Source organism: Cynocephalus volans, chromosome 15, assembly GCF_027409185.1.
Source record: "Cynocephalus volans isolate mCynVol1 chromosome 15, mCynVol1.pri, whole genome shotgun sequence".
NCBI classification, from domain to species: domain Eukaryota; kingdom Metazoa; phylum Chordata; class Mammalia; order Dermoptera; family Cynocephalidae; genus Cynocephalus; species Cynocephalus volans.
The window spans coordinates 92,638,150-92,663,564 of record NC_084474.1 but is presented as its reverse complement, the minus strand read 5'-3'; the positions used below and the strand labels follow the sequence as shown (position 1 = coordinate 92,663,564).

Sequence of the window (25,415 nt, the reverse complement as noted above, 5' to 3'; positions counted from 1 at the left end):
TTACTTGTGCAGCTGAGACCACGTGAGTGCTGAAAGGAGTGCCATGGCAGTCTGCTCTCACGGTATCCAGACACTATAGAAATTTAAAAGATAGCACGGGGAAATCATATGCAAAAGTAATTTTTAAACAGTTTTCAGTCATTATTTTGGTAGAGACAGTGTTGATGTTGGTATTGATATTTTGAAGCTGTGTATTAATTTGGAATGAAGTAAATGATTAATTTTGCAATAATCTAATTCTATCATCTGAGTCTGCTGTTGAACTAGGATTCGCCTTTAGAAGACAGGAGGTAACTAATGTAAGATAGAAGAGGTTAAGTAAAAACCTTACAGTCTGTCTGTCTACCTCTCATCTATCTCCTAGTCCTGTACACTATCAAAGCCTAGACACTGACCAGCCCCACAGCAGGGAGCGTTCCTAATGCCCACGTCGTGGTCTAGAAACACTTTGTCCCACTCAAGGAAACCAGTGCTTCTTGGAGAAGTGACCAATCCAGGTCTGGAGCAGGCGGTGGAGCCGTAGGATGGCAACGTGAGCACCAGTAAGAGTGATAACTGTGATTCAGTCCAGGAGCTCCTAGTGCTGCTAAGAAGAGCTGTTCACCTTTGGAAAGTGGTGGGGGCCAGTTCATTATTTTGAAAATGATGAGCATTTATTCTGCCTTTCTGTACAAGCTATCACTGGACAATCTAGTAGTTGATGAGGGGAATTTCTCTTTATAGAAGTATTACAGCTCACAGTTGAAAAAGGGATGATAGAATTGGACTATCATCATTTTACAATCCTTACTAGATTCATGGGTTGAGACCATGGGCACCCACATAACAAAATGAGAGAAAGCTGCACATCACGTTCCTCCTGTTGGGCTAGCACAGCACCTCCTATGACCTCGCACTGCCCCCAAATCACACCCGAGTCTGAGCAGCGCTGCAGCTCTAACTGCAAATATACAGGATGTCAGAGGACAGACAGACGTGGTAAACTGCACCACGGGGATGCGTCAGCGGTACACACTCCAGGAGACTCTGCAGTCAAATGAACTGGTTTCTTCAGCAAGTGAATTATAAGGTGGAAAAAAAGGGATGAAGTTCTGGAGACAGATGGTGGTCATGGTTGTACAACTGTGAATGTACTTAATGCTGCTGAACTGTGCACCTAAATATGGTTAAAATGGTAAATTGTATGTTGCATATTTTACAGGCACACAGATACCAAACCAAACCAAAACGGGGGGAAGGGCTACCTGTAGTTTAGAAGGGATTTAAACGGCATATTTGAAAACAGGCACAGCTAAATGGTGGTGTTCATAGCTGCTTGACCAGGTAGTAAAATGATAAAGAAAAGCAAGGAGGTGACTGTCATAAAGTCAGGAGAGGGGTGACTTGGTGGAGAGGGAGGAGATTATGGTTGGGGTGAGGCAAATCGAGGGTCTCTGGGTGGCTGGCAGAATTTTGTTTCTTGACCTGGGTGGTGGTTTCCAGGGTCTTTGCTTCATAGTAATTCATTAAGCTGTACATTTATGAGGGGTCTTCAAAAGGTTCGTGGAAAGATTCTTATTATCTCTCAATTCTTTTTCACTAACTTTTTGAAGTACCCTGTATTTTATGCAGTTTTGTCAATCAGCATTTTATTTTACAATAAAATGTTTTCAAAAGAATAGAACAATTAAAAATATCCTGGTAATCATACTTTTACATAACAGACAGCTTTCTCATCTGATCAGACTGAAGAATTAGTTTTATCCAAAAAGTTTATTATCAAGGTACTATCCTGAAGATCAAGACAGTCTGCTGCATATGTCCCCTTTGTCTGAGGGACACATCTGAGCACAGTGAGCTTTCGGAGAGATGATAAATTGGTGTTTTGATTTCATTGGGATCGATGGTTTAAATGAAAACTACCTTCAGGGGTTGCTATTGTTTGACAATAGAATGAAAATGTCAACTGCTCTGGTTTCCTTTTCAACCAATTAATTATTTAATTTGGTTTTCTTTTTCTGAGTACTTTTTGGCTCTCAGTTTTGTAAGAGAAATGTTAGCTTTCTCTGCTGGGGAATGGTGGTCCTTAGCATCACAGGGCGAGGTGAGGCTGGAGATGTCATCTGATCTAATTAGTCTGTTTTACGTGACGGGAACCTGAGTCCCAGAAAGGTGAGGTGGTTTGTCCAGGACCTCACACCGCAGACCCAGGGGCGCTGCTCACTGCGGGTGCTAGCCTCACCGTTCCACCCCTTCCCTCCTTTAGGAGCAAACAGCAGTGTGTCCAGGTACATCTTTGTGGTGGCTATAGAGGTAAGTTCTGGTTTGCTGGGATTGGAATGTCACAGTTCTGTCGGATAAATGGAGACTTGATTTTTTAAAATGGGGGTATGATACCAGTACAAGTGAAGTGTGTCCCACCCTTGGTGGAGGGGAGGGGGTAGGAAGTGGGCAGTGTGGTCTGTCCTTTGAATGGTTGCTGCTTTTACATCTTGAGAAGGGACCAGTTGACTCTGGTGAATAGCATTTACTTAATCTCACGAATCTTCATGCCATGGGGAAGACAGGCTTGTCTGTATCATAGGTCTCCCCAGCATTAAACATTCATTTATTCAAACAATATGGACAAGGGTGTGCCTAGTTTTGCTTTTGTCAAGTGCCGTCTCCACTCTTACACCCCTCCCTCTTAGCAGATGACCTCCTTTCAAAGATAGATGGAGGTCATGAGGCGGGAGCTCTCTCGGCTTCTCCCTCTCCCTCTGGAATACACTGTATTTCCATGTGTTTGATCCTGAGGAAGGTGTGTCACTCCTGATCAGGGGCCCATTCTGATTTGTGTTCTGCATCAAGTGTCCTTTCCCTCTGGACTTTTGAATTTGTCAGTGGTGGCATTCTTCTCTCTCTCTCTCTTTTTTTTTTTTTGTGGCTGGCCCGTAAGGGGATCTGAACACTTGACCTTGGTGTTACAAACACTGCGCTCTAACCAACTGAGCTAAGTGGCCAGCCCAAACTTGGCAATGTTCTTCTAAGTCATAATCTTTGGATGACCAGCCTCAGAGGGCACTTGCTAAAACAAATTCCTCAGCCCACCCAGCTCTTCTAAACCCCTCCCTGTGGGTGCTGGGCTGGAATCTGTGCTTCTCAGCCTGCTGAAATCAGGCTTCTGGCCTCCCCTCGCCATCTCCTGGTTGCAGTTGTCAGGCCCGGACACACCCTCTCCTGACCTCGGATGCTGCTCTTCCTGCACCTCGCTGGCGTTGTCCTCCAGAAGCTCCGCCACTGTCTACATTCCAGCTACTGCTGTGCCTAACAATTTCGTCCTCCCTCCTTTTCTCTTCTTAAGCCATATTTTTCCTGCAGGACTCTAAAAACTCCAACACTTAGTAATGACTCTGAAATCTTTATTTCTGGCCCTGAATTCCACTCCTATAGTCTTAGCTGGCTTCCTGACATTTTCACCTGCCAGTCCCCAAAGCACCTCCGTTCAATCTGTGTAAACTCTGACACATTGTAATTCACCGCCAACTGCTCGTCTTTCTGTGTTTCCATCCACCCAGAAGGACAACCAAGAGACCCGGGAGTCATTCTGAACTATTCTCTTTCTGCTAGAGCTTCATTAGTTCATCGCTGAGACCTGTCTGTTCCTTCTCGTGCGTAGTCCTACGTTCTGTCCCCCCGCTTCGCACTCTTACACGTTGCACTCTTATGCACACTAAATGTCTTTCATTCAAACTGTTATACGGGCCCAGTAGGTCTTCTGCCACCAGCCTCACCTTCCCGAATCCATCTTCTATTGTGTCTCAGGTTTTTCTCAAAAACAAGCATTTGCCTCACTGTGGCATGCATCCGTCCTTTGCCTGCTGACCCCAACATTAGTCACTTCCTCTTTCAAGCCAAGCATGTCCTTTCTCTTGTGTATTCTCATGGCAAAGGCAGTTCCTCTCTGTGTGTCACCTTGCACCTGCCAGTGCTGTTCTAGTTTCTCTGCACTGTTTCCCTTTATGTCCCCTCTATTCCCAATACCCAGCACAGGGCCTGGCTCAGAGAAGATTCCCAGCAAATATCCATTGAATGAGGGGATAAAAGGCACGTTATGAAGCCCAACTCAGTGTTCCAGTCCCTGAGTTCAGTGAAGGGGGATCTGTCCGGGCTGGGATGTCAGTTGCTTTCTGAGCAAAGGTCCTTGAATGGGACCTGGCTGAAGGTGGCCCCAACACCACCAGGCAGGGGTGGAGGCAACAGGGTCTCCCTGAATAAAGAAAGGCATGGGTGGAGGCAACAGGGTCTCCCTGAATAAAGAAAGGCATGGGCAGGCCTGAAACTCCTGAAGTAATTGGGCGTTACTGGAAGGATACTGGAGAACCGCTGAAGGTTTTTTGTTTTTTTTTTTTTAAAAAGAAAGTTGGTTTGTGCACGTACTCATAAGTGGGAGCTAAGAGAGAAGGAAGGAAGGAAAGAAAGACCACAGTGGTACTTTGGACTTGCAGAGGGAGACAGCACACCTAGGGATACAAAGTGGAGTGGGGGAAAGAGGGATGGGGAGGGAGGTTGGGGATAATTGGGTGGGAGACACGGGGTACAAACGCAATTTGGGGTGATGGGCATGCTGCCAGTATGAATCTGACCTTCACATCTTGGGAATGAGGGGTGACAGTTGGCTTTGTATCTCATGAATATCTGTAACAATAAAAAAATAAAATCAAAAATAAAGAAGGTTGGTTTGATGGGGACTCTGTTTTAAGAAGGTGAGTGGGCTGGATTGGAAGTATCACTGAGCTTCACCTGGGCGTGGCAGGTGACAAGTGTAGTCATCCAAGGGTGAGATGGGCAGGTCTCAATCGGGGTCCCAGGTGGGCTGGAGGGAACTCAGCAGGCTGGCAAGGCTGTTCTCCCCCAAGGACATCCTTCCCCTGTCTCCCTGCACACTGTCACTGCAGAACACTGCTGTGTTTGCAGCTCAGAATTTAGTAGCAGGTCAAGCAGTTGGGTGAGCTCCTATTAGAATCTGTTCTGTTCCCCATGGAAAAATGCATCTCTTGTTGCCTGAAATGCCTCATGTTTATCAGGCTAAAGACAAACTCTGCCTATGCGAAGTTGGAATCAGTTCAGTTCTTTGTCCCGAATTGGAGGCTAATGTTAAAAAAAAAACCCCAAAAAACGTATTTATGTTTGGCATTTCATTATATTTTGCTTCTTCACAATTTGATGATAACAGATGCTTCCACTTATCATTGTGGCCAGGAATTAATTTCTTTTGGGAGTTATCACTTTCAAATATACTATATCCACTTTAGTAGCTTGCCCCTTTCCCCTATTACTGTACTCTGAAATAGGGACAGTTATTCGGGGTCTTTGTCCTCGTCTGCTGCTCTACTTGAAAATAAATACTAATTTTTGGAATTCAAGTCTTATTTTTTAAAGAACTGTGACTCATCCCGAATTACCCAGGAGTCAAAGACAAAGGTGACTAGAATTTTAATGCTATGATATTTTTTCTTTGCAGTTCCTAGATGCCTGAGTTCTTCACAGACATTTTTTTTTTTGAGAAGAAAGCCGGGATTTTATGGAACTTGGGTTTTTGCTGAGGTTAGGGGGTATAGGAGACAGAAAGAGAATGAGTATGTATAGAGCGCTCACCATGCTCAGGGCATGTCCTTACGGCCCTTGCTACGTGTCCTTTAAGTGGCCACTTGCTGCAGCCATGGTAGAGGTCAGCCTGGCCTTGGGTCCGGACCCCACGCTCCATGGCAGCTCTGTGCCTGCATGGTCTCCAGCCTGCGGGCTGTGCCTGCGCACTTGATCTTTCGTGCTGTGCCAGTGCATCTTGAGGGCAGGGTTGCAGTCTCCTTTGTGATTTAATGTCTTGCTTCTAGCTCCACTCTCTTGCTTTACCTCTGCCTCCCAGGCAGCTGTCAGTTTCATTTGCAGATTTTTCCTTTTCCTCTCTACCGTTAAAGACTGGAATTCCCTAGGGTTCCATCCATGGTCCTCCTCTCCTTTGTTCCTAAGCTCTGTCTCTCAAGACTTTCCCATCTGCTTATATGGCTTCAGTGACCACCCCTGCCCTCTATCTGACACCTGCTCGTAAGGCCCTTGATTTTTAGGGGAGATTCAGGGGGAGATCATGGGTGAGGTTTGGTTCAGGTCAGCTGTTCCCCTGCCCCAGTGGTGGTGGGTTTCTGGCAGTGCCTCAAAACTGCCACCTTCTTTGTGGCTCTTGGCCCTGCTCTGACTCCATAAGGGCGAAGGGGAGGCTGGCCTATTGTGCTGACTGCTGGTCCCCTCTCCAGCTGGCTCCATGGAGAAGCTTTCTCAGGATCCTCCTTTATCTTCCCAGTAAGCTCCCGGCGCAAAAGTCTGCAGAAGGGGAAAGCCCCTCTGTCTGAAGTCCCTAGGCCTTTATGCTCTTTTCAGCCCACCCCAGGCTTCAGGCAGCTCGTAAGGATCTCGAGCTGAACCTTTGGTGGGCTTGCCTGGTGTTCAGCAGAGTCCTGTGCAGGCAGAGCTGGGGGGGGTCTGCTTCCACCCGCAGGTGCCTCTCTCCACGTTCCAGGTTAATTGTTTTCCCTGTGACTTGGGCACTCTAATCAGTTGGGAAAAGTTAATTTTCAGTGTATCCAGCTTTTTTTTTTCTTTCTTCTCATTGTAAGGGTGGGAGCACTGCTTTTCCAAGCTCTCTGCACCTTAGAGCTGAGATTGGGTTCTCATCTTACATTTTGATTCAGACCTGCAATTATTTTCGGATTGTAGCGGCCATGTGTCACTTTTGTTTTGTGTTCAGTGGGTTATCTGCCTTTGTTCTGAAGGAACAAGGTTAAGGATGCCCTGGACAGCTTGCCCATCTTTATATTTAGCCAGTGCCACCTCCTAGCCTCCTGATGCACAGATAGGAATTTCACAGCACGATAGCTAAGCCACGGGAAAGGTCAGCCTACGCCTGCCTCCCTGCAGCTCCCAGGAGCACCCTCTGAGTGCCGGGACTCTCTTCTATACAGAAGGCTTCACAGCACCCGTCTGCCGAATTCTTGCCCCAGACATCTGTCTCCTAACCTGTTAAGTGACTTATCCCTGAGTCACTGTTAGCCCTGTGGGTGGGAAGGTTGACTTAGTTCTTCGATTTAAATTCAGGTTGGAAAAAAACTTCTTAACCCACCAGGAGAGAATGAAAATCTGGGTTTTTGTCGTTCGTCAGCAACAGATGATCCCGTTGCAGCAACTGGAGCTTAAGTCTTTGGGACCACTGTTCACATCGTTCTCATTGCTGCCTTTTCCAGTCAAGCTGGTGAGGATTCACCACACGACACATTAGGCAGGTGCTTGGCAGAGGGGATTCAAGGGTGTTTTTGTCCAAAGAAGAAAGGCATGATTTCTACAGATCGCTGCAGGTTGGTTGACTTTGCACACGATGTTGATCACCGCAAGTCTTGTCAACTTGGTTTTCTAAGTATTTCCACCCCTTCTCTCTATATCCGCCGTCACTGCTCTGATTCAGGCCCTTGGCCTCCCTCATCTTTCCATTTTAGTAGTCTTTTGATTGGTCTCCATGCTGCTATTTTGCCCCTCTCCACTGTCTTTTACATCGCCACCACAGCCCTGTTTCTGAGGCAGAATCTGATTACGTTCCTTGTCTGCCGTATGACTTTGGCGGCGTTGCACTGCCCTCAGCAGGGTCTCAGACATGCTGTCCTGGTCCCGCCCTTGCTGCCGTGTGGTCTCATTGCCCACTCTTCTCCCTCATTTAGTTTCTATTCCAGAAATGCAGAATGACTTGCATTTCTCTGATTTGCCCTGACCTCATGTTTACTGCCTGCAAGTACAGACCGGTGGTTCTCCAACTTTTCTGCACACTGGAATCACCTGGGGATCTTTTAAAAATCTGCCTGGCTCCCACCCGTACACATTGTGTTTTAATTGGCATCAGGGTTTTTAAAGGTACCCCAGATGATTCTAATGTGTAGCACGGTTTGGGAACCACTGGTGGGGGCTGTCTTCACTTCTGCATGTCTACTTCAAAACGCCTACCCATTCCCCAAGTCTCAGGGCAGCTGTGCCAGGCAGACCCAGGTGTTGCTTGTTCTCTGTGTGCTGGTGAGCTTGGAGATCTGGAAGTGCAGGTCTCCTGACCAGATGATTGTTCAGGAGCTCTTTGGATGTTCTTTGTCCTTTGCTCTTCCATATCAATATTAGAATCAGTTTGTCAAGTTCCTCAAAGTAGTCTGTTAAACTATAGATTAAGATTGCTTAGAATCTATAGATCAATTTGGGGGGAAGTGACACTTGTATGATACTTGGTCTTCCTATATGAATATTGTCTGTCTCTTCATTTATTTGTCTTTAATATCTTTCAGTAACATTTTATAATTTTCTCTATAAAGGTCTTATAGTATTTTACAAGATTTGTTCTTAGATATCTTATTTTTTATCGAAAATGGTATTTGAAGTCTTTTTTATGGAAGTATAACTTACATAAAGAAATGAGTACTGTAAACATTAAGCTTACAGCTTGATGAATTTTTATTGTTATGCTCCTGTGAATGTAGGTAATCACCATCCAGATCACACGAGTAATAACCAGTACCCCTCCGCTTCCCTTGAGTTGTGTGCCATTCAATAACTCCCCGACAAAGTAATTTGACTTCTGTCATTGTAGATTAGTTTTGCCTGTTCTTAAATTTTGTATAGAAGATATACAAGGTACATTCTTTGTGTCTTTTTTTTTTTCTCATTGGCTTAAAATGACACAAATGTATTCTCTTACATTTCTGGAGGTCAGAATTCCAAAGTCAGTATATACTTTTTTGTCTTTTTTTCTCCCCCACTCAACAGTATTTCTGCAACCCATGCATGGTGCTGTGTGTTACATCTGTTCTTTGTGTTGCTGGATGGCGTTCTGTCGTGTGAAAGTACCATAGTTTGTCCATTTGTAGGGAAAATATAGGAAAATGGTCAGGGCACCTCAGATGTTCAGAATCTTGCCGAGCATTTGATGTAAATATGCACGTGCGCCCAGGTGTTCCTTGGTTATTGTCTAATGTAATTGCGCATGTGCACCCAGGTATCCTGGGTTATGGACTTAAGTATAAAAATGAATGGTTCTAATCCACAGTGCTTCCTGCCTGCCGGGGGGGGGGGGCGGGGCGCCAGGGAGGCCACTACTGCTGCTGGCTGTTGCTGCCAGCGCCCCTGGGATGCCCCGAAAGGCCACCGCCACTACTGCTGCTGGATCTGCGGTAGACTGCTGTTGCTGCTGCTGAGGACTGAGCTCGTTGTCTACCAATGGCTCCTGGGATCTTTCCCAATTACTTAGCGTGGACCTGCATGTGAGGGGTCTGGTGACCCAGTCTGTACAATGGGTTTGAAAGGTCTGAGCCCTAGCCCTGACAGTACAAATGAGAACTTAGTACAACTAAAATAATGAAACGTTTTGGCTTTAGTTATGAATTGGTTTAACGATACTATTGCCTAGCCATCCAATTAGTGTAGCTATTGCTGTAGCTTTACACCATTCTATTGCAGAGGAAGATTTGGGTGGTTTTCAGTGTTTGGCTATTATGAATGGTGCTGCTATAAACATTCTTGCACATGTATTGGTGGACAGAAGCCCGCATTTTTTTGGCTTTAATAGATCAACAGCCAAACAGGTTTCCAAAGTGGTGGTTTTGATGTCCACACACATAACAGCAATGCGTGTGAGCTCCCCTTGTCCCAGCTCTCATCACACCTTGCTATTGTCAGTCTTTTCACTTGTAGCTGTTCTGGCCCATGAGTGGTGGTATCTCATTGTGGTTTTAACTTGTTTCCTAGGTGTAGGGAAAATATAGGAAAATGGTCAGAGCCCAGGTGTTCCTTGGTTATTGTCTAATGTAATTGTGCATGTGCACCCAGGTGTTCTGGGTTATGGACTTAAATATAAAGGACAAGTGGCCTCTGATCTACAGGGCCCTTCTGCTCCCGGGATGCACCTGGGGGGTGGGTGGGCATGGGGAAGCCAGTACTGCTGCCGGAGGCTGTTGCTATAAGCTGTTGCTGCCAGTGCCCCTAGGATTCCCTGAGAGGACACCGCTGCTACTGCTGCTGTGAGCTGCTGCTGCTGCAACTGAGGACTGAGCTCGTGTCGTCTGCCAATGGCTCCTGGGCTCTTAATTAACTAGCGTGGACCTGCGTGTGCGGGGTCTATGACCTAGCCTAGCATGTGAGGGGTCTGGTGACTCAGCCTGGTATGTGAGGGGTTTGATGACCCTGTCTGTAAAATGGGTTTGTAGGGTCTGTGGGCCTTGAGCCCTAGCCTGACAAAACAAATGGAAACTTAGCATAACTAAAATAATGAAATGACTTGGCTTTATTTATGAACCGCCTAGCCATACAATTGGCACAGTCACTTAGCTTTACAATTGGCTCCGTCGGCAGGAGTCCCACAGTAACATGCCTGCTCCCTATTCAAGAATGACGACCTCATACATACCCCACAATACTGTACAAAAATTAATCCAGTACAGCTCACAGGCCTACATGTAAAAACCAAAATAATAAAGATTCTAGAATAAAACATAATATTTCCATGATGTAGGTAAAGATATAGGTAAAGATTTCTTAAACATAAGTTAGCACTACCCAAAAGGAAAAGAATGATAATAGAATTAAATTCTGTTCATCAAAAGACAACAGTAAGAGAGAAAAAAGCCCAGCCAGGGACTGTAAGAAGATGCCTGCAATATTAATAACTCACAAAGTGCTAATATCCAACACATGTTGAATATTCCTACCAGTTAGAAGGTAAATAGACCAATAAAAAATGAGGAACATATTTCGACAGACACCATACGAGAGCATGTACTCGAACAAGAAGCAAGCACAGGAAAGCTGTGTGATGTCACTAGTTACCTAGAGCAAAGCTACAGCAGTAGCTACACTGGCTGGCTGGTTGGGTATAGAATAGTTGGATTGTGTTGTACAGTTTTAAGTTATGGAAGTAACTGTTAGTATTGTTATAACCAGGTAATAGGACTTACAAAATTTCCCCTCTGTTTTGGGGTTTTTAATAAAGCAGCGAGTAGTTCAGCAAAGTAGGCAATTGTGGTTCCTGTTTTTCTCTCTCTCACAAATATTTATCAGGTATCTGTTTTATTCTGTGCACTCCACTGCTCTTGGGATTGTCTTGAGGAGTAAAATAAGATACAGTGCCTGCCCTCCAGGAGATCGGTGTCTAGTGCAGCGTTGTCTGGCAGAGCTCTGTACTCGTTGAAAGGACCTGATCTGTGCTGTCCAGTATGGTCGCCACTAGCCACAGGTGGATGGTGGATCTAAAGGAGTGATTGTTAATCTTATTTGAATTTAATTACTTTAAATTTAAATACCCACATTTCTCTAGTGGCACATGTATTAGCATAAGTCTAGTGGGAGAGACAAGCAGTTTCACAATACATGAAAAATTATAACTTTGCTAAGTGCTTGCTACGAAAAGTAAATAATCCTGTGATAAAGGTTTAACTAATTTAAAGAGTTAAGGAAGGTTTTCCTGTGGAAGTGATGATTAAGGTAAGATTTACAGAATGAGCAGGACTCAAACAGGTGCAAGGGTCAGATGGGAAAAATAGTTTTTTATGCATGCGTAAAAATCCTGTGGCAGAAGAATGCAAAGCACATTCCAGGGACCTAACATTCTTAACATTTTTGAAAAGTGAGTGAGTGAGTGTGTGTGTGTGTGTGTGTGTGTGTGTGTGTGTGTAGGAGGAGAGAGAAACTCTTAAAGTTAGTCCTTGAGAGACTTAGGCCATAGGTTTTAAAACTAATTTGTGGGGAAGAAAGGTTTTGTGGGAGGATGGGGTGAGCTTTTTCTTTCGATAATTTGTTAAATCAATAATCTGCTCTGAAACTGTCCGCTTTGTGATTTCTGGGACTTGGCTGACTGTTTAATGAAGAAATAATGGCTTCCTGCCTTTTAGGGTTGTTCGGTGCTTTAGGGCTGCTGTGAAGAATGCCCAAAACATTCAGATTGCACTTTGAATTTCTTGTAAGAGGAAAACAAGCACATGTATTGTTTGTCTTGGGACACCACCACTCTCCCGTTATCATCTTCTGAAAAAAACTTCCTACGGTAATCTCAAACTGACAGTAATCTGGTTTTGTTTCCCTGATTTTTATCCTAAAATAACACATGCTAATTGAGCTATCTCTGTGGCTTTCTTTGGAGAATTGATGTTCATTTATTTGTGTTTCTCTTCAAATAGAAATGGGGTAACACATGTAAACAAGAGATGAAAGATATAAAATCCAGAATGGAAACATAAGGAGAACATGCTGTTAGTACCGTGGAGATCTTACCGTGGAGACTCGGTGACATTGAGTGTCTTTCCCAGGGTCAGAGTGACAGGGGTCGGTAGAGCCAGGGCTTTGACTCCGAATCTAGTTCTCCTTCTAGCAAATTGCTTTTGGCCAAGTGAAGAGGACACATCTGACCCTCACCTCTCTTAATTTTTTGGGACTGCATCCAGTGACTCTTCTATTCTGCCTTCCTCTATGTGAACAGGGGGAAGGCCTGGCCTAGGGTGATGTTAATGCTGTGGATAACACCATAGCTGCTTAGAGAAGGAGGAGAAAATTCATATCGTTTGGGTGGGAGCCAGGTGACCCCAGTTCATCCATCCTCCATTGCTCTCCAAGAGCTTGGATCACAAGTTATCTGCCTTCTGCTTGGCTAGTTCTTGTGACAAGGAACTTACTATTCTTCAAAGTAATTTATTCTGACGTTCTTGCTCTACAAAGAAGCGATCGATTAATTTTTGAAAAATAATCCTTGTATTTGAAAGCCTAGCGATAACCCACCTTTTTCTCTCTTTGCTGGAAATATGGTCATTTACTTATTCACTCATGAAGTCATTCATTCACAAAGTCATTGATTCATCTTCGTTTCATTAGGTACTTCTCAGTGAAGGTGTGCAGTTCTGGGCTACCACATTATACAACCTCAGGGAGCACCTGCTCATCACCGTCCCCGTGAATGACAGCCCGGGAGGTGTGCCCTGGGTCACGTATGTGCTGGGCAGCACCTGAGGCTGTGAGGCCTCTCTTACGATGTAGTAACTAGGAAATGACATTAGGTCATCCATTCACCCAGCCAATATTTTTCTCTGTATTTACTGTGTGCTGGGTGCTGCTATAGACTACTTGGATACAAACTTTAAATGTAGGGCTCCTGCCTTCAACACTCATGGTCAGGAGAGATTTTAGCGCAGGGCACTGTTGTAAGGGCCTCAGCCTAAGTCTGAGCTTCCTGTCTCAGTTGGGTGGATGCTGAGATCGCCATGGCTGGAAAGTTTCCACTTCGCTTGAAGATTTCCATAGAAGAGAAAGCAACACTGTGGTTTGGACATACACTTCACGGCCTGTCCCCAGTTGTCACAAATGTCCTCCTTGTCTTTGGCTGAGTTCTCACCTGGTTCTATTTCATCCACTTCTTCTTAACCTTCTTTAGAGGGGAAGAAAATACATTAATATTTGTATGCTAACAGGACTATTCAGTGGTTTAAAAGTGCTTTGCAGTTGATTTCCTATGTGGCCAGTGACTAAATGGTGTCAGTGTCCAGCTGCGATGATTGTTACCATCAGTGGGCTCCCAATACGACCTTAATTGGAGATTGGCTCTTGGAGCACGTTTTATGCTGTGTCTGTTGTGAGAGGCCTTGCTGCTGTGTGAATCTTCACATTTCCCCTTACAGGTGACAGGATGCACTCCCTGTGATGTCACGGTGTGAAAGTGTGCGTCTTTGTGCACTGCCACGGGGAATCATGCCTTTGTGTTCTTTTGTTATCTGGGACACCAGAAGGTGTCCACTCTCAGATTTCAGGGCTGCAGTTTTAAAGGACTTCTTCCTATGTGATGTTGCCTTGTATGTACAGCGTAGAGACCAAGGGGATGTTTGTTGCATTGAAAACTTGAATTGACTCAAGCACAATCTTTAGATGTATATATGCTTGACATTTTCTATGCTCACCATTTCTTTTTGCATCTCTGACCTTCCTTCTAAAATTATTTTCTGCTTTCCTGAAGTGTATCATTTAGATGTTCCCAGTGAGGATGTGTTGGTGGTAAGTTTTCTCAGTTTTTTTCCCAGAAAATATCTTTTATGTCAGTCACTGTTATTCTTAGAAAATAGTTCTGTAAACTATGCATCCAGTGAAGATTAATATCCAGAGTATACAAGGAACTCAAACATCTTAATAGTAAAAAAGCGAAAACAAAAACCCAAGTAACCCAATTAAAAAATGGACAAAGGAGCTGAATAGGCATTTCTCAAAGGAAGATATATGAATGGCCAAGAGACACATGAAAAAAATACTCAGCATCACTCAGCATCAGGGAAATGCAAATCAAAACCACACAGAGATATCATCTCACCCCTGTTAGACTGGCCATTATCAAAAAGACAATAACAAATGCTGGTGAGGATGCAGAAAAAGGGAACCCTCCTACATTGTTGGTGGAACTATAATCAATTAGTGTAGCCATTATGGAAAACAGTATGGAAGTTCCTCAAACAACTACAGATAGAACTGCCTTATAATCCAGCAATCCTACTGCTGAATGTATACACAAAAGGATGGAAATCATCATGTTGAAGGGACACCTGCACTCCCATGTTTATCGCAGCTCTATTTACAATAGCCAAGATATGGAATCAACCTAAATGCCCACCGATGGACGACTGGATAAGGAAGATATGGTGTGTATATACACAAGGGAGTACTACTCTGCCATAAAAAGGAATGAAATTCTGCCATTCACAGCAACATGGATGAACTTAGAGAAAATTATGTTTAAGTGAAATAAGCCAGTCATAGAAAGAGAAATACCACATGTCCTCATAAGTGGTAGCTAAAAAACAAAGACAACAATCACAATAATTCTCTTCAAAAGGAGAGAACAGAACTGAGGCCACCAGAGGTGGGAAAAGGGGAGGGGGAAGGGTAGTTAGCAAGAAATTGGTAAAGAGCCACAATAAAATGATTACATTGTGTAATGATAAATATAGTAATTATCCTGGGGAAAAGGAACCAATACTATTTTAAAAATAAGATAGTTCTGTGCACATAGGTCTAGTTTAGTGATTAAATTGTCTTAAGTACTTTGAAGATGATTTCTTACTATCTAATGGCTTTCATTGCTGTTGAGAAATTAGCGGTTGGTCTGTTCTTTCATTTGGGTATAATTTTTCTTTTTCCTTTATCTTTTTTCCATGAAGTGTGTTTGTATTTCAAGAAAATTGTACCACCTTTTACTTTTTAAAAAAATCTTTGTTGAGATAAAATTCATATGCCATAAATTAAGTGGATTCTAAATGTATTTTTAGAGTTGTGCAGTCATCACCACAATCTAAGTTTAGAACAAGTTGGGAACCACTGCAAACATTTCACGCACGTGTTTGGTTGGAAGTTATCAAGCATGTGTGTACGTGAAGGCTCCTTACGTCAGCAACGGCAGAAGGTCTCGAGTCTGGTCCAGTTGCAGGGAGCAAGCATCCCACAGAGGGAGGCCAGTGCAAGTGAGGCTGCCCATGGGAACGAGGACTCCTCCCATTGGAATAGTATATGAAGGCCACTGTTTCCGAACAATTATTTTTTCTTCCCTAAACATATTCCAAAGTTCCTGAATGAATGAGCATGCTGCTTTCTCTGTGGAAATTAAGGATGAGTATGGGCTAGTTTCTTAGCCAACTGCTTCTACTGCTTTGGTTTTTGTGAGGATATTTTATGATAACCAGATGGGCTTTTTTGGCATCCATGGATTTTATGAATAGATGAGAAGCATCTTTGAAATATATTCTACCTGGAACAGCATACTCTGACAAACTCCCATTGAGAGATTGCTGCCTCCTTTTGCTGTTGTAAACGTATTTTATTCTAGTTCCATTTTATTCTAATTTATTTTAGGTGCCTGTCCCAAGAGAGAAAAATGTATACTCAGACTTGTGCATTCGCATCTCTTTTGAAAGTGTGCGAAAATGACCGCATTCCCTGAGTAGACCCCATTCCTGGAGATCGATGCTGAGCCACAGGGAGGCTGCTTAAGATGGGGTTACTGGGACGTATGGGTACAGTTTTGACCCTGTGATGCTCTGCAGAACAACCTGAGCTGGAATGTATCGTGGAAGCTCAGTGTTAGGACTGAAAAATGTGTTATCTTGCCCAGTTTTGCTGGTTAGTGACAAATCCGATGGTCCTGAATTCTAGTTTTGTTGTGCTTCTGATGAGCTGTGTAGTAATGAGCAAGTTAATTGTCTTCTCAGAACCTCAGCTTCCTCCTCTGTAGAATCTATAGTAAGCCAATGCCTACCTTGCAGGGTATGAGGAGTAAGTTAGCCGGTGTGCACCGAGTACCTGGTGCCACGCAAGGATGGGGCACTCGCTGCCAACCCTTACTAGTGGAGCTGTTTTTATGGTGATTTTGCTTTTTCTTTCCACTGTACAGACCCTGCTCTCAGCTGTCATCTTCCGTAATTGTCATTATAGTTGTGATATGGCTGATTCAAGAGAGACATATTATTTTAGCATGCAAAACTGTGTTTCTGAATTGCCGACAGAGATGCCCTTCATAGGAAAATTGAGCACTATAAATGGTAACTATGAAATTCTCTAAAAGCTCAATTTTCTTCATGGTGATCTACCAGACTCCTACCATTCTTAAATATCTTATGTCTTGATAAATCCATTAAACTCTTTGGTTCTCCTACTAGGCTGCCTCCATCTGTTTGTAACTTTTTTTGTCCTGTCTTTCTATTAATTGTCATCCCAATCTGTTCTCTGTTCTATTTGTGATAGCCTGTGTTAGCAGAAAAATTGGCTGATTGATTGAACATAATTCTTTCCCCTCCACCCCATCACAACTGGAAAGGTTCCTTTGCAGGCGTTCCCAGCGATTTGGGTCCCTGCTCACAACACCTCCTTCCATGCAATCTCTTGCCACACTCCTGCAGCCGCCCCTTCTTCTTCCCAGCTCTGTCCTTGCATGGGCTAAGGGCTCAACTTCCAGTCTTCCAGGTGCTGGCTTTTGCCTACTATGCTCATTCGTAATTTATCTACTGCGTGTCTTCTCCATCTTCACTTGGATTACAGAACAGAATTCCTTAGTCTGTAAAGAAGCCATAGAGTGACTTTTCTGCTATTTTTCTGAGCTTGGAGATTACAGGTTTTTGAGGTTTCTTTGAGGTTTTGGGGTCATGCCCCAAAAGGAGGCAAATTTCAGATGTAATTGTTAGTCTTTTTTGCAAAGTGCTGATATCCCAGATCCTTCCAGTCCCAAGACATTGCAGATTTGTATTTTTCAAAGGTATTTTTACACCAGTTATCTCATTGAGTCCCTTGAATTGGTCTCCATTTTAGAGTGGTCTTCAGTACATGCTCACTGACAGGCTCCACTTGACCTAGTTTCCAGGGCAGGATACTAAAAAATGTGGAGTTTATGTTTTGCAAATATCTGTATTCATAATAGTAGTTCCTTTCACAGCAGACATCATGGTGTAGTGGTGATGTTTTATAAATTGTGCCCATTGTGCTGCAATAATGAGAAAAAAGAGAGAAAATTAACTCATTCAAACTTAACAGCTTTTGATTGAGTCTTTGCAAATGAGTCTTTGCACAGAGACACACAATGGGATTTCAGTAACCAGGAGTTGGTTATTGAATGGATGTCAGGATTTTTGTTGAGCATTTGTGTGTAAATTAAATATCAAATGTGACTCTGTAATTTAACTTGTTTAGTTAATATCTACTGAGCTAGTCTTCAGGGAGTTCTAAGTCACCTGAGGAATCTAAGACATGGGCACAAGTTGCTAAAGTAATAATAATAATAATAATAGCTATTTTTGCCATGTACCAGGCATTGTAATAAATACTTCATATGCAGTAATTCATTTATTCTTCTAGATAATCCTACAATTTATGTGTTCTAATTAATCTCATTTTAGGGAGGAAGAAGCTAAAGCTCATAGGAGTTACGTGACGTGGTGAAGGTCATTCATCCGGATGGTGGAGGGGCCAAAGCTCAGAGTGCTACCCTTGGCTTCTCTGCCTGTGCGCAGGGTAACGTGCAGTGAGCCCAGGTCTCAGGATAGAGAGGATGCTGGAGTTCAGAGGAAGGAGTACTTGCTTTCAGTTAGGGCAACCAGGGGCGGTGTTATGGAGGAGGTGGCATTTGAACTGAGACGATGACTTTGGGGCTCTCAGGATATGCAAAGACAGCTGTCAGAGGGAAGAGGATTTCCAACACACAAAGGTGGAGAAACATGGAACAGAACAAGGAGTGACAAGGAATGTATTTTGGTAGGAGAATTGCTTAAATGCAGCTGCAGGGACTGATGTGGTCCAAATTTGGGCTGTTGTCTCTGTGAGGCTGCTTGTCCTCAGTCCACCTTCGCTTAGTGCGTCATCCTTTGGGGTCCTAACCGAAGCCTCTGGGTTTCACCATCCATGGGGACACTGGACTACAGGTTTTTTTCGTACCTAATCCTTTGAATATGTCAAAGGCTCTGCTCAGATTCTCAGCCTCTTGGTCAGCTCTTCTGGAATCTGCAGGCAACTTTAGGGGAAATTTTATGCCAGGCTCATGTCTCTGATTTACTTCTTTTGCTAGATTGTAGCCCTGTAGTTCTTCAGTGCCTTGTTAGCTCTGTAATGTTTGAACAGATTTTAAAAGTACTTTGTCCATGTTTTCTAGTTGTTCTTGGTGGCTGAGTTGGTCTGAATTGTCTAGCCTGTTGTTATCAGGAGTGGAATCTCCTGATGTCCATCTTGAGCTGATTGTGGGACATCCAGCGGGCCTCTGCTGCCTGCACTTGGTGCTTAGACAAGGGCCTGTTTGGCACCTCCCTTTTCTCTCGAAGTGCAGAGATAAGCTTACTCTTAAATGCTTAATTACTATCTTCGTACATATCTTCCATAGGTATTACTGCTGGAAACAGATCAATTGTAATTTTTCTTATTATAGGTGTTCAGTATCTGATTCCTGCTTGTGCTGTTTTGAGCATAAGGTATGATGACCCTTTCAAGTAGACTAATTTTTTTTTTTAACTTATTCAAGATAATTTAGCATTTGAAGACGTGAAGGCTCTAAACAGAAAATTATTTGATTCTTTTTTACCTTAGTTGAATTTTGTTTGACATCCTGGAAATTGAATTACTTAAAGGAATATACCTTAGCAAATGATGTTTAAGAGAAGCTTTACTTAAAAAAAAAAATCTATCTCTGTTATGCTTGGTTAATTATTAGTTTTTGCAAAGGGATATTAGGCATAAGGCCTTGGGTCTAAGTGATTGAGAATTTGGAAATATTTGTTTTGCATCAATTAAAAGTGAATGGTCTTCATCTTATCACAAGAAACTACTTTCTTAGTAAGAACTTACTTAGATGGGTTTGTTTGAGATTTGCAGCCATTTAAATTTTCTTTCTCAACAACTGTGTTGCAGTGAAAAAGATACTAGGCTTGAAATCAAAGGCACTGAGTGTGTATTTCGGATCTGCTACCCACCCAGCCACTCACCCACCCAGCCACTCACCCACCCAGCCACTCAACCACTCACCCATCCATCTACCCTTTTACCTACCCACCTACCCATCCACCCATTCATCTGTGCGTCTATTCATCCATTCATCCAATCAACTTTACTAAATGCTCATTCACGCAAGGTACTATGCCTACAATCAGTTATTGCCAGTACCACCTTGGGCAGATTATTCATTGCTCTTCTTTAAAATGGGGGCAAGTTTATAAACTATAAAATGCCATACAGATATGAATTGTCATCTTATCAACCTCACTTTCATTTTTTTTTTTTTTTTTTAAATTTTATTTTGTCGATATACATTTTGGCTGATTATTGCTCCCCATCACCAAAACCTCCCCCCCTCCTCCCTCCCCCCCTTCCCCCCAACAATGTCCTTTCTGTTTGCTTGTCGTATCAACTTCAAGTAATTGTGGTTGTTATATCTTCTCCCCCCCCCCCCCGGTTGTGTGTGTGTGTGTGTGTGTGTGTGTGTGTGTGTGTGTGTGTGTGAATTTATATATTAATTTTTAGCTCCCACCAATCAACCTCACTTTCTGCCATTTGCTCTTTCATCTTTGTTGTTTCCCTGTATCTTAAATCAAAATCAGTATTAACTTTCAGCTCTGGCACACATTGCCGCTGGAAGTTTGTTCTCTTGGCCTAGTTTACAGTAGAAGTCTGTCGTACTTGACATGGGCACAGGTGTACTTCTACATGCCAGCTGGTTTCTGTTGGGAACTCCAACTACTTGAAAATGACCTATTAGGAGACGATCTCGTCATGTTCTTGAAAATAATAAAACCGTAGTCAAATAACTCACTAATTCAGCTGGGGTCTTCAGTTATTTGGGAATTAGGGGGTGACTCTTGGCCACATCACCTGGTGGCATTGGAAACCTGCACAGACTTTGCCATTTCCTCTTGAGTACAACAGTTGTCGTGGGAGGGTCACAGTGTGGTTTACATTTCAGCAGGCTACCTCTGCCTACCGTGTGGAGAGCAGATGGCAAAGAGCAAGGGTGACAAGGGAGAACAGCCAGGAGGCTACATCATTAGTCCTGGAAGGACGTGACTATGGCTAAGACCAAGGGGCTGACCAAGAAAGCTGTTGCTGGGAGTGCTGGAGAGTTGGCAGGGCTTCCCATGGGGTTAGATAAAGAGAGGACTTGAAGATGAGGCCTGGGCTAGACAGACAAGTTGGGAGATAATGTTAACAAGTAGGAAAAAAGGTCGGAGGCAGCAAATGCTCCTTGGAGGTTTAAATAGGGTCCCTGGCAGAGAGTAGTGGCTACTTGAAATTGGGGGAGGAGGTGGCATTTAGACTAAGGTGAAGTGGCAGGACTGAGCCGGCCTGGAGGAGGGAGGGGAGAGGCTTCCCACTGAGGTAGCAGCTCATTTGAAGGCCTGAGGGGAGGATGCGGGTGCAAAGGTCAGGCGCAGGTGGTAAGCTGTGTCCTTCTTATGCGTGGTAGGTATGAACATGTGCCCATGGAAGATTCCTCGGGCAGTTGTTAACTGAGGCTAGGTGGAGAAGTGAGGACAGAAACCAAGTGCTCCTTCTGGTTACTGGTTATGAATTGAAATCCCTACCTTTGGAAGGATCACACGGATGTCTTACTTGCAATTTTTATTCTTATTTTTCAGATGGAATCAGTGTGAGCGGCTTTCCCTTGTCCAGCCCTTTTCGACAGGTCGTTCGGCCCCGTGTGGAGAGCAAACCTGTGAACCCGCCTGAGAGCAGCAGAGCTGGTGACTTCAGCCATGTGAAGGTGAGTCGCTATGCAGAGCAGGTCTGCCACGTGCCTCTCTTGGTGTCTGTAAAGGCGTTGGTGAGACAGAATTTTGAATACTTTCCAGAAAGGAAAGGAAACCTGTATTCAAAAGCTGTTTCCTCAGTATTTCCTGTTTCTTCTGTGGAATGTTTTGGAAAGCAGTCGCGATGAAGCTTGAGAGCATTGTGTTTGGTGTTGCAAACTCTTGTCTCCTTGAAACACTGGGATTTTGTAGGCTGACTCAAGGAGTGCAATGATTAATATGGAATATTTTCTGCCGGTTTATTATTTTATTTACTGCATTATTATTCTGAGTTTGGATATCTCCCCCCCCCCCCCCAATTTTCTTAATCCTTTGGCGACTCCTTCCAGTTGTTGGTTTGTAGGCATCAGGAAGCTAAGATGAATAGACAGTAGCATGTGGGTGTCCGTGCAAGGCTGAGATGCCTGGGATGGGGGCCAGTGCACATGTGATGGCTGGCTCTGTCAGCATGCAGGAGAACTCTGCTTGTCCAAGTTTGCCCAGGGACCACGTGTGGCATGGGAGAACAGGAGGGCGTAAGGGCTCTGACTGGGGTGCAGGCTGCAGTCACCTTCCAAGGGAGCACATGTTCAGGACCAGCTTTCTTGGATGCTGTTTACAATCCGCATGCCAGAGTTTAAGAGGGGTCGTTTTGCGTTAGGGCCATCAGTGGAGCTTGACCAAGATGCTTGTGAGTCAGTGTACAATGAGTTTTGAGAAATTGGGGCTGCTTTGACTGGACCAAGATGAGGGGGAGGAACATGGGGCGCTGTCTGAAATGAGGTCATGGCAAGGGGGAGTCAGCCAGTCTTGGTTGGTGGAGATCACATCAGCAATCGGAATTCTGAAGAACCAGTTTTAGGGGAGAGTCTTCTCCCATTTAGGGCCTGCAGTGAATTGTTGGTGGAGCTGGCTGCTGTCCATCACTGGAGAGCTTCCATGACTGCTGTGTGTAAGGGCTTTCATATTAGCCAAGGGCATGGGTGTGGGGAGAAGATTCCCGGCAGAGCAGGCAAGGCACTGAACATGAAACGGTAGGGTGCACGCCCAGAGCTATGAAGTGTAGGGAAGTGCTGCTGGGGTGCGCTGGTGGTGGGGAGGGGTGGTGAAGAGGTTGGATGGGTGGCGTCCTAAGAAGCCTCCTCCAGCCTTCCCGCACCCTCATCCTAACCCCATCAGGCTCTTATTTCATTTCTCCTTGTGTTCATGCTCCTCAGCCTCATTAAACTGGCGGCTGCAGCTCCGTCCTCCCCTGTGGGGTTTCAGCTCTGTCTGCACGCTTCCCTCTAACCCGTATCCACTCACATCATCTCCTTCTAGAACTGTCAGAGGCTTTTGGTGGAGATGATGGCTTTTTGGAGACAGTTGTGGCTTTGGAATGAGGGCACAGGGAAGGTGTATATCATACAGGGTCTCTGTCTGCTACTTGTCACTCAGCTGTTGTCTGATTTGGGGACAATGGGACAATGACACTAGTTGTTTTGGTAGTAAGACTGTTGATGGTGGGCAAAGGCCAAGCACACAGGAAAGAAATGCCCATCTGGAAGGCAGGAAGAGAGCGTCTCTCAAACTGCTAATCCTTCCTGCACACGGGCCGTTCTTTCCTTTTTCTTTGCATGTCTCATAATTTTTTTGTGGAAAGCTGGACCTTTTAGATAATATGTTGTAACAATTTGGATTCCTCTCCCTCTTTCTCCCCACGGGTGGTGGTTGTTGCTGGTCTTATTTGCTTGTTTGTACATTTGTTTGGTATTTGCTTTGATTTATTTTTGTGGAATCTGTTTCCCTCACGTTGTGTTATGTCTCTTGTTTGTTATTTTCTAATTGTTATTTTCATTGTCAGCCTGGATTCCTAAGGGTTACCCCAGGCTTGGTGGAGCTTAGAGGTCAGCTAGTGTCTGACAGAGGTTGGGCTTTAAACTGCTTGAATCCAGCAAGGTTTCTACCCCTTGCTGAGGGGTCTGTGTGTGCCTTGGGGGGATGCTTTCAAAGTTCAGAAAGTTTACAAGCTTACCCTGGTTTTCCCATTTTGAATTTACAAGGCATCTGTACTAGTCCATTTCTGTTGCTTATGGCAAAACACACAGAACTGGGTGATTTATAAGAAACCACAACTTTTTTGCTTATAGTTTCTGAGGCTGGGAAGTCCAAAGTCCAGGGAACACATCTGGTGAGAGCCTTGGTGGTGGCAACGGTGACGGCAGAGTCTCACATTGCAGAGAGAGCAAGCGCAAGACAGACTCTCCTCTCTTATCTTTTAAAGCCCTCAGGACCACACCCCTGACCACAATTTTTAATCCATTCACTACTGCATGGTCCTACAATCCAATCACTTATTCAAAGCTCTATCTTTCAATTACCATAATAGGATTTCCCACCCTCTTAACAGTCACAGTGGGGGCCAAGTTTCTAATACATAAAAATTGGGGGACACAATTCAAGCTTCAGTGAGTTTTGGGGGGACATGATTTAATCCACTGCAGCCTTGCATTGAGCCAGGGACCAGTGGCTCACAGGGGCCCTCTCAGTTTTCTGCCGAGTGTGCGACCTTGTGCGTGTGCACAGCCTTCCTGGCCACCGGGAGATAAACGGGGTCTTACCGAGACCTTCTTTCGCAATTTCATGCACCAGACCTCCCTGTTGAATTTCTGGCAGGTCTGCCATTTTGTGTTTGCCCCACCTAGCTTGGAGACTTGGGGCCAGCTGCAACGTTTGCCTGCCTGATTGTTTGCTCCGGAGAGCTGCTATTGTTTTTGACGATACCCCTGCACCTGGGTTTTCTACCCTCTGCTCCAGTCAAGTCAGCCTCTCCAGCTGGTGTTGGAGTTGCCATCTTCACCCCTGGCTCACCTGCCGAGGTGAACTTGTGCGCCAAGGAGGTGGGGGAAGGAAGAGCAAATGCTGTGATTAAGTACATTTCATGGGTAAATGCTCCTCCAGTTGTTGCATGCCTTTGATCCGTTTGAAAAGTCTTTAAATGATTGTTCTTGACACTTTGTCCAGTTTTATCTTTTCTTTTTGGGCAGAAGTTTAGCCAAGCTTCTCCCTAAGCCATTCTGGAAATCCTACCCTTCAGGCCCACGTCCTTTCTGGTTCTCCTTTCAAAGTTGAGGATGTAATGAATAATGCTTATTTGGGAAGACGTTCCTGTGAACCCATCACTATCTCCAGTGTGTGTTTCCTAAATGTTGGTAAAGTAATGGAGAGGCTTGTTTAAGTGTTATGGTAACTTCCTGCAGCTTTGCTGTTTGTTTGTTTTTGGTGTGAGAGCAGGTGGGATTTTATATGGACCTTATCAACAGGCTTTTGTCTGAGTACTTGAATTCCTTATAGCCTTTCTGTTGCTTTGAATGCAATAGCTTGCTCAACAGTATGATTCCCTTTATTGTTATTTCCCTTTATTGTAGTAGGGATTAGTGGGTATGGGCACACTCATGAAATTTTGGGGGGCTAGGGTGCCTAGACGCATTTGTAAACTGTACTGATGCAACTGTAGAGTGCTGCATTCATTTGTGTTATGATGTAAATCCTGTCAAAGGCTGCCTGCCACCCCTGACACCTCCACTGACACCTCCACTGAGCCACCCCCACTGAGCCGCCCCGAGCTCAAGTTTACTGTTTGACCCCATGCTGCTCTGTATCTCCCCCTTCACCATTTTTTGTGGGATTCCAGCCCTCTTCCCAGGCAGGATCTCCTCAAGGCCAGAGAGGTGTCTTCGTTTGCCTGTCCATCCCGTTATCTCTCCATCCTTTTTGCATGGGGGCAATGGACCAGCGGTGGCGGCTCTACTTTGTACCTCTGTGCCTGTGCCCTCTGGCCTGGAGCCATCTGTCCAGTGTTGAATGACACATTTGTCTAGACAGGATCCCTGTCTCAGTGGTGCTGAGTCTCCACCTAGGCTGGATCCAGGCCCCTTCCTGACCCACCTTCAGTTTCTCTCTGTGCTTAATTAAATCATGGCCTATATGGTGCTCCAGTTGTGTGTCCTAGAGCACAGGAGTGTGGTGTAGGGTGGGGGGAGATCATGGTCAGGCTGGGAAGGGTGCAGAGGCATGCCACGTTCATCAGTCCCTTCCTTTATTTACTGTTCATTCATGCTTGTTTTG

The 25,415-nt window shown here is 44.5% G+C and overlaps 1 protein-coding gene across 6 annotated transcripts in view; it reads left to right on the top strand.

The window, feature by feature from the left end:
* TRAPPC9 (trafficking protein particle complex subunit 9) overlaps positions 1–25,415 on the top strand; it is a 649,394-nt gene that overhangs the window by 181,930 nt on the left and 442,049 nt on the right. For all 6 annotated transcript variants that reach the window (XM_063079205.1, XM_063079204.1, XM_063079202.1 and 3 more), the window contains one exon: positions 21,159–21,283. In XM_063079205.1, coding sequence (XP_062935275.1) covers positions 21,159–21,283 — 125 coding nt within the window. The remainder of the gene's footprint in view (positions 1–21,158; positions 21,284–25,415) is intronic.